Source organism: Epinephelus fuscoguttatus, linkage group LG6, assembly GCF_011397635.1.
Source record: "Epinephelus fuscoguttatus linkage group LG6, E.fuscoguttatus.final_Chr_v1".
Lineage (NCBI taxonomy): Eukaryota > Metazoa > Chordata > Actinopteri > Perciformes > Serranidae > Epinephelus > Epinephelus fuscoguttatus.
The window spans coordinates 36,755,294-36,764,255 of record NC_064757.1 but is presented as its reverse complement, the minus strand read 5'-3'; the positions used below and the strand labels follow the sequence as shown (position 1 = coordinate 36,764,255).

General features: G+C 43.5%; 1 protein-coding gene across 1 annotated transcript in view; it reads left to right on the top strand.

Annotated features, from left to right (window-relative positions):
* The first annotated feature begins 1,803 nt into the window (after positions 1 to 1,803).
* LOC125890150 (calcium-binding protein 7) overlaps positions 1,804 to 8,962 on the top strand; it is a 47,081-nt gene continuing 39,922 nt past the window's right edge. The window contains exon 1 of the mRNA XM_049578645.1: positions 1,804 to 2,804. Within this exon, the coding sequence (XP_049434602.1) occupies positions 2,696 to 2,804 (109 nt within the window). The 5' untranslated portion in view covers positions 1,804 to 2,695. The remainder of the gene's footprint in view (positions 2,805 to 8,962) is intronic.

Here is an 8,962-nt window from a genome sequence, read left to right as displayed (position 1 = left end):
TTCGTGAGGGATTCATTACAATATCGTAACATTGCTTAGATTTCTAAATAAACATTCACCTTGTCGCTAGATAGACCTACTCCTGAAAAACTTGTGCGCAAGGCTTTTTGTCCCTACGAGGCCACATTCATTTACCCGACGGGAGGGGTGAGCGAGTGAGCCCTGCAATCTAGAATTTGACCACTGATGTCACTGTTTTCAACCCATTTTACACACTGGCCCTTTAACTTGTGTTCTTGTCCCGCTGCATTTCCCTGTCACTGCCAATCGCTGTTAGACTATAACAGTGACCAGCTGCGTATCATGCCGACGTTAAAGGATGGTCAGTGTCTGACGCTGCAGGTCACTGCCCAAGTGATGGATTTCAACATCTTCGGAGTGAGACAGGGTTGAAAAGTTGCGAGTCAAACAGCTAAACAATGACCTGAAAGTCACTACAAAGCTCTTTTGAGCAGGGAATATTCAAAACTTTATAATAATAAACCACTTTTACTGCTAAGATCCTCAAAACAGGTCCATGGACAGGACATCAGTCATATAGCTTTGACAAAGGAAGCTCAGCTCAAGTTCAATCAGGAAGACTTTCTTTGTGCTCATCCATTCACATTTCTCTCCATCCCACTCCCACTGCTTCCTCTGATCAGCTGACTATGGGTGTTCACTCTTCTAGTTATCCAATCAAGCTTCGCCACTATGTCTATCAGCCAATCAGGATGCTAGGACAAAATTTTAAATCTGCTGCTGTCATTTTAGGGAGAACTGTTGCGCCCTCCTCCACCCTGGTCACCTCTAGCCATCGTATCCAGAGTCCAGGATGGCCTCAAAGGCCCATTCCTCTGCTCAACCACATCATCATCACTTCTCTATCTTCAACTCATCTCATCTTCACCACCTCTACCACCACCAGTGTCTAGACCCCGGGGGGTTCCCTATTTGACCATGGATTTATCATCCTCCTTAAATCACCAAAGACTTTTCACATTTTCCATTCTTGTGCACGTTAATAAATATTCTTTTTACTATAAAAACAAGTCTCCTGATTTAATATTTTTATCCATGAAGCAAGAACACCGAAGAAATCATGAAAGAAACATAAACACAGATGATTAAGGCTACAAGAGCAAAAGCCAACCTCGGGGCCCCAGTGGGCCATGACTGGCCCTGTAACTGACTGAGTAAAAGAAGAAAGACATTTTAGAAACGTGTCTGACATGCAGACTCATACATTTCAAGGGGTTACTGAGAAGACAGCTCATGGTCATCAAAAATTCAAGTGGCTCCATTCAGCATTGACCTACTACGCCCTTACCCCCAACTGCTCAGCCAGCCATGTCAGTAGAAATGTACAACAGTTCATTTCAAAGGGTCTCTGTGCACAGATAGTGGTGCAGCAAGGCATACAGTTGGAGATGATGAGACAGTCAGAGCCCACCACCACCACCACCACTCCCCATCTCTGCTTTCACTCTCACAATCTATAAAAACACTTCCCACTGTATGTCACCTCATCCTAACTAAATCAGCCGCGGACGCAGTTTTGCGTCAGAGCAAAACTTCAAACGCACCATAAGCACCTGGTCATCAGATGTATGGATTATAATTTAAGCAAATGGCGTTACATTCATTTTTATTATAGCCTCGGCACAGGAGGAAGTCAACCATACACCTACTATACATGCTCATCCATCACACTTTATGGTTTTAGTCTGACATCGGTGAGTAACCGAAATGCGCACGGGGAGAGTAATTGAACAGAAAGAGAGACACACTGGGGGAGGCAGGGATGGAGGGGGGAGTGTTGCCTCATACATACGTCTGCTCATATACACACTCTGTATGGGTGTAGGCAATCCCTCCCGCATAACACACACAGTGACGCGGGGTGAGACTGGAGAGAGACATATCAGATCCACACAGAGAGCTTCCTCACACACACACAAACACACACACACAAACACTCCTTCACTCCTCCACTGAAGATGGAACAACTGGATCGCAACGCGCCCCCGTACCCATGACCAATTAAGAGCCAGCGAGCAATTATTGTCTCTGAGGATCTGGACACACGCGCTCATCTTTTCACGCTCTCACGAGACACGTTGAAGGTATTTCCCCGTCAGTGTTTTAAGTGTGACACGTCGTTCCTGTGGATTATATGAGGGTGGCTGGATCTTGAGGACGGAGTGCGTCAAGTGAGCGCACGTATCCAACAAGTGGATGCATGAATTTGCTCGCAGCAGTCAAACGCCGGGACTAAAACACAAACAAGGAGTGGATTGATACCCTACAAATCTGCCTATCGATTGATCGGTTTACGACAGAGATCAATAATAACCGGCACTAATCAGATGTGGAGCTCGTGTTGGCTGATGGTGATGTATATATGTGCGCATTGTCTCGGCCTGAGGTAGTTTTTCCATGAACTGACTTTGTGTGTTAATGAGGACATTTTCAAGCAAATTATAAAACTGCAATGAGGTAAGACCCCCCACACATTTTTTTCCTGCTCTCCAGTCATTGAAAAGCGAGATTTCCGCGGACACGCTGCGGTATCCAGCGTCTCCCACCTCACCCCTCTCCCCCCATCCATGGACTCGCTTCCTCCTTCCCTCGGCGACCGTGGGGGGAAGTTGGGCTCCTCTCTGTAGACATTTCTGTATGACGAGGGCGCAGGTGGCAACCAAAGGTCGCAGTCATGCCGATGCATCCAGTCACCTCCACGTTGATGTACCGGGGGATCTGCACCATCCCTGACATCCTCTCCTACAGCGCCCCGGTGAACCTGCCCGAAGACGAAGTTGAAGGTGAGATGTTACCTGCTCGCGTGCACCTGAGGGTGCTCAAGGCTATAGTGAGGTGTTTATCCCCTAACAGAGGCGGTGTGTGAGGCTCCTGCGGTGGAGCTGATTCAAACAGACGCGCGGTCAGCACCTTGGACAGCGCTCAGAGATCTGGCTAGAGATGCATGACAGCTCCAAACAGGCCTGTTTTAGATTCATATTCAAACCCCCCCCCACCCCTCCTCCTTTTTCCTGATCTTGATGTATGAAAGAGTGTGCAGAAATACTCACCACTTTGTTATCAGTGTTTCTCAAAGATCAGCTATCTTGTTTCAATTTTCTTTCATTGATTGGAAATATAGATTTGCAGCAGATGCTCGCCCCTCAGTGTGGAGCTGATTTCGTTCATAAAATAAGGCACCCCTGCAGCCTCTCTGCCATAAAGCGTTGCTTCTTGAGGACAGCACTGATGCATTGGCTCTAACTGGAAGCAAAAGCTCCTGGGTGGAAAATTTGGTTCACGGAAGCCTGATTTCACTGAGTCCATTACGTCCACACAGACTTTCTGATGGTCAGATGGGTTGATATTCCATCTTTGCACCACAGCTGCTAAATGATTCAACCAACATTTCTTGATTCAAAAAAAAAAACAAAAAAAACAAAAACACTTCTCTAAAAATTCCACCAAATTCGGCACTGCAGAGGCACCTGGCAGCACCTCCAACAAGCATGCGGACACACGACAACTATTCTGAACTGTTAGTTTTTCCGGTATCTGGAGAACATTCATGCCTGAAGCACTTGTGATGTGAACCTGCGACATCTGCACATTATCATGCAGCAGCCCCTGGGACATTGCTCAAGTCCCAAAGTGAGCGCGGTGACAGCAAGTTGGTGCGCTGTTGCCATGTTTGCAGTGGGGGTGATGCTGTAAGGTAGCTGACGTATCTCTGCTGAGTGATCTGTTCACTGCACCTCTCGTCCTTGTTACCTTAACAATGCACACATCATTAGGGAAACAAAGCAGAGGGATGTTTTGGACAGTGAGTCTTAAAAAAGTGATACATTTCTTATTTGGCTCTGACTGAAACACAAATGTGTGAATTACAGGCGAGCTGAGTCTTGTGAGAGTTCTTGTCAGTGGATGCTGGCGCAGAATCCCCCCCCCCATGAGAAATCAGAAATGAACCCTGGGGTTGCACACATTTGAAATGACACAGTCACACACACTCCTTTGTCTCCCTCACACACACACACACACACACACACACACACACACACACACACACATCTGCAATATGGTTGGCAGGGAAATGCTATTCAGTTGAGGTTGATATTAATTGGAAAAGCTGTGTGAAAGAGGCCAAACATGAATTGGTTCTGCTTCCCAAAAGGTGTTCAGTGGACGGCCTTGGTGCCTTTTACTCAACACCTGTTCCAGAGCTCACACAGCTTCGGAAACATCCAGAAAAGACAAAAATGGTGCAAAATGGACCTGGCTGTTTTAAGAATGCATTTTGCCCTCTGTATTTTATACTCTGTTGCCTCTTTTTCTCTTGCTTTGACATTCAACAAACTGAGCCTGTGATAAAAGAGAAGTGTCAACATGTCAGTGCCAGAAGTGATCTTTGCACAATGTCATGCCCATGATTATAGCATTGCATCACTCAGCGCTTTACTGTCAAACTTGATTTCCAGTGTACAGAGAACTTGCGTGACAGAAATGTATTTTGCGCACAGCAGCAGAAGCACATGAGGAAAAAAAAAAGCAAAAGGATGGATGTCTCATATTTCAGTCATTTTTATTGACTCCAGGAGAAGCTTTTGGTCGCTTAGATTGAGGAATCTCAGTTTCCTTTTCACCCTCCCACTTTAATTTATCCAGCTTTGGGTGCAATAAACAGACAGCTCTTCATTTTGACTTCGCTTAGTCAAATCCACTCGTGCCTGCCTCGCTGCAGTCAATCTGTCACAAGACAAAGTGAGACGTTTGGGCTTTACAGCTCAACTTATAGTGGCAGTTTGACTGGAGAAGCAATGGGATGCTTTGTGGAGAGAATAGGAGAGCCCGAGGTAATGCACAGTTAACAGCAGTGACAGAGGCTTTTTCAGCTGTTGTAGAGCATTAGTGATCCCTTGTGAGGAATGTCTTACAGGTTGTGAAGGAGGCAGACTTTAAAGGCAGTGTCACCGAGGAGATTGAGTGTTGTTGTTGTTGATGTCAAGAGCGTAACTGGTTTCACAGCTTTTCCTGCCATGTAGCGCAAAATGGGAACAATATAGATGTGACAGGGCTGATTGGTTTGTTGATTAATAGCTCAGAAAAAAGTGACTACATAAATGCTTTATTGTGTGCCAAGACTTGTGCTATCAAAACTCAGTCTGCTTTTAGCTTTTGGGAACAATCCTGCCTTCACCCTCATCATATTCTCAGCTGCTCAAAGATGGAGGACAGTGCTGCAAGCCAGCAGCTGGGTTCAGAAAGCATTTTCCACCCAAGCTGTATCATGTTGTAAGACGCATGCACCTCCTCATTGTACATTTCTTTTAACTGCACAGCGCAAGCAAGCACTAACTTTGAAGATGTTTTGCCATGCTCACATTTAAAACTTTGTTTTGAATAACCTATATTGACAATATAATCTGTGACAGTCAGTGCAAAGATGGAAAAAGTGGTCACCCATTACAACCATGAATTTAGTGCAGTAAGGGGTCCGTGGGGAACAAATGCTAAATTAATGCTAAACTGACACTCAACAAATTCTAAATGCAACTAATGTTGACTGAAGAGGGTGAATGTTTGTTGGGTTTTTGCCTTCACATGCATTGGCTGATGGTTAATTGTTTAAATTGGTAATTGATTAATTGACTGATGGCGGTCTGATGACTCCCAGAGGGGTAATATGTAGCTTGTGTGAGAGTGGATATAGACTGTTGAATCTGGCCACGTAAGGAGAAGCAATTGTTCTTGGAGGTGTTTGTCTGAATTACAGATAAACAGTCGCTTAAGTGACAGGAAACACCTTTTAATGTGTATTGGAAAGCTGAAGGTGTGTCAACTGATACTGCTTGTTTGGCAGACACTATATATTGTCATGATGTACTAATTCTTTGGCTTTCTTGCGAGTAAACCCTCAACTGTCCAATCCTGTGTTCTGAGTCTCTGATTTAGAAATGTCCTAGATCCTATTGCTCCTTTTGAGCACCAGACCCACCCCAAGAGCTCAAAACTTGCTTAACATTGTTTCATAAGCTTGATACTTTATAACTGTAACTCATTTTTCTGAGAATCTAAACATGATTTTGATTTGATGATGTTTCAGAACTCTTCTATTACTTCTGCTTGGGGTCAGCTGTCAAACATGGGTTTTCATATGTTCCATGGTGCTGACTTCACCTTTAATGCAGCACTACCTCTGAAATTCTAAATAAATCTATTAGGATTTCTGTTATTGGAGTATTTTAACAAAGACTGGTGGCACGGTGGTACAGTGGTTAGCATTGTTGCCTCACAGCAAGAGGGTTCCTGCTTTGAAACCAGGGTCGGGGAGCCCTTATGTGTGGAGTTTGCATGTTCTCCCTGTGTCAGCATGTGAATGGTTGTCTGTCTCTATGTGTCAGCCCTGTGATAGTCTGGTGACCTATCCAGGGTGTACCCTGCCTCTCCCCCAGTGTCAGTTGGGTTAGACTCCAGCCCACCCGCGACCCCTGACAGCATAAGCAGCTACAGAAAATGAATAAATAAGTATAACAAAGACGTCAGACCTCCCAACATAAGTATTATCACTATTTAGCAGGGTTGGGCAATATATTGATATGATATTGATATTGTGATATGTGACTAGATATCGTCTTATTTTTCATCTTTTTCTGTTGTTAAAGGCGGCATTACAGTTAAGTGATATGGTTTTTTGAGACTCCTAAAGCTCTTCTATTATTTGCCTTTATCCACTTAGTCGTTTCATCCACATACCGATTATTATTTGTCAAAAATCTCATTGTCTAAATATTTTGTGAAAGCACCAATAGTCAACCCTACAATCTTGTTGCAATAATGATCGAGGTATTTGGTAAAAAACATCATGACATTTGATTTATTGCCCAGCTCTGCCATGTAGGATGACATACTATACACTTCTTGGTCTTTGAATGACATTTGGCCAAACATTATGTTCAATATAACATATAAAACATGAACTATTTCCTGATTTAATGGAATACCAATGCTTTCTGGACATTTCCATATTTTGTTACCTTCAAATGTGCAAGGCCTGAGCATGTTAAAGGGATAGGCCACCACTTAAAACTTTAACATATTGAGATTTAATTAGGTCAGAAGAAAAGAAGTGGTCTTGTAAAGGAAAAAAATAAAATTATTACTGTTATTTTGTACGTTCCCAAATAACAGGGGTGTGGGTTTAAAGTCCTCCAGAAAATTTTGAGCATCAAACAGTGAATTTCCTGCATTCTGGTGATTTTAATGCACTAATTTGTGTCTTTTCTGCATCAGTGTATGGTGTAAATAACTTGTTTGTCATGTTTTTATTGGGGTGACAAATATATATCAATACTCCCCCCTCGAAATCTACACCTATGAAGCCAACTTCTACAAAACACAAAGGGTTAATGTTATCATGGTTCCTGGATTGCAGATATTGCAAAGGTCGATAACTTCTAAATGACAATATGCACTGATCAATCAGATTTTGACAGATGTGACGTTCTGCTGCTCGAGCGTCAGTCTGTGTCTCGTCACCGCTCGCGTCTCCTGAGAGACGGACGAGAATTGCCTGGAAGTCTGAAGTGTCACATACATCAGCTCAGCCATCAGGGAGACAGGGCTTTGTCACGAAACGAAATTGCACATTAGTGAATATGTGTGTGCGAGTGCATGTATAGGGACAGGAGGCTCAAACCCTATTGGCACGCATAGCCGAGGACTTGATTTTCAATTACTGGCTTGGACACCCCAGGGATTGGACCAATGGCAGCATACTTTGCGGCCGAGAAGGCTGTCAAAGCTATAATTGGAACAAAACGCTATTTTTCTGATGCTCTATAAGCCTGTGTGTGTGCATATGTGTGTGTGGTAGAAGGTGGAGGGCTTGTAGCAAGTACCTGAATGTACGGTGATGCGAGCATAAATTGAATTGGACTCCATATTCTCCATTTCCCCTCCTACACAAGAGGGACGAAAAAAAAACAGTTGGTCATATTACGGGAGCTTGATATAGTTTAGACCTCCTCCACCGCTAAATCACTCACGCAAACACACACGCACACACACAAAGCTCAGTGTCAATATCACTGCAGGTGGAATTAAGTGGGTAGCCCATTTCCACACTGCCTAACAACAGCCCTATTGGAAGCAGCTTCAAAATAGTCCCAGTGCTGAGCTTAAAGCATTTGTAACAGGCCCCAGAGCGAGTCTCATGTAAACAGACGCCAGAAGTTTCCTGTAGACACAAAGCAAAAGATAAGGCAGGAGCAGAATGTTTGCATCTTTCTGACGAGGTTATGATCAGTGCAGTTTATTTATTGTTTCAGTTCAAGTCTGCTCTGGCTTCTCTTTCATCACTTCTCACTTTTGTTATTTTTAGACTTGTAGAATCACACAGAAAACAAACTTTACTAAAGCAGAATGATGCATATTCCTATGTCTGCCTTTTGATCATTCACTATGTCATATGTGACATAAACTGTACAGATTGCTCGAGGGGAGTTGTGTTCTGCCATTTCTCTAATGAATTAGACCTAAATTTCGTTTGTTACCATCAGATTCTCAAGAGAGTTGTCCCAAAAACCTCAAAACATTTGTATTAATTTGGGACCAAGTTGAAAACAGAATTGGTTCACAAAAAGTCAATACATTTTGACATTAAGACAAATTAATCCATTCAATATACATGAGCAAACTACGACCAAAAGCTGAACAATATAATGACTGGCCTGTTATCTAATCACTGTATTTCATGCTTAAAAGACAGGAACGTATGCAATTTATTAGGAAACTACCAGGAGCTGTCTCTCTCTTTAGGAAAGCAAATGTTTATGGTTCTGGAGGTGCCTTTCAGAAAATCCTTGTTAAAATTGACACCTCTCTCTGAGACTGTCAAGTGAACTGCAGTCAGCATCCTGTTGCTTGTGCCGTGGTGCTCTAGCTCCATAACTGCGAGCAAGCA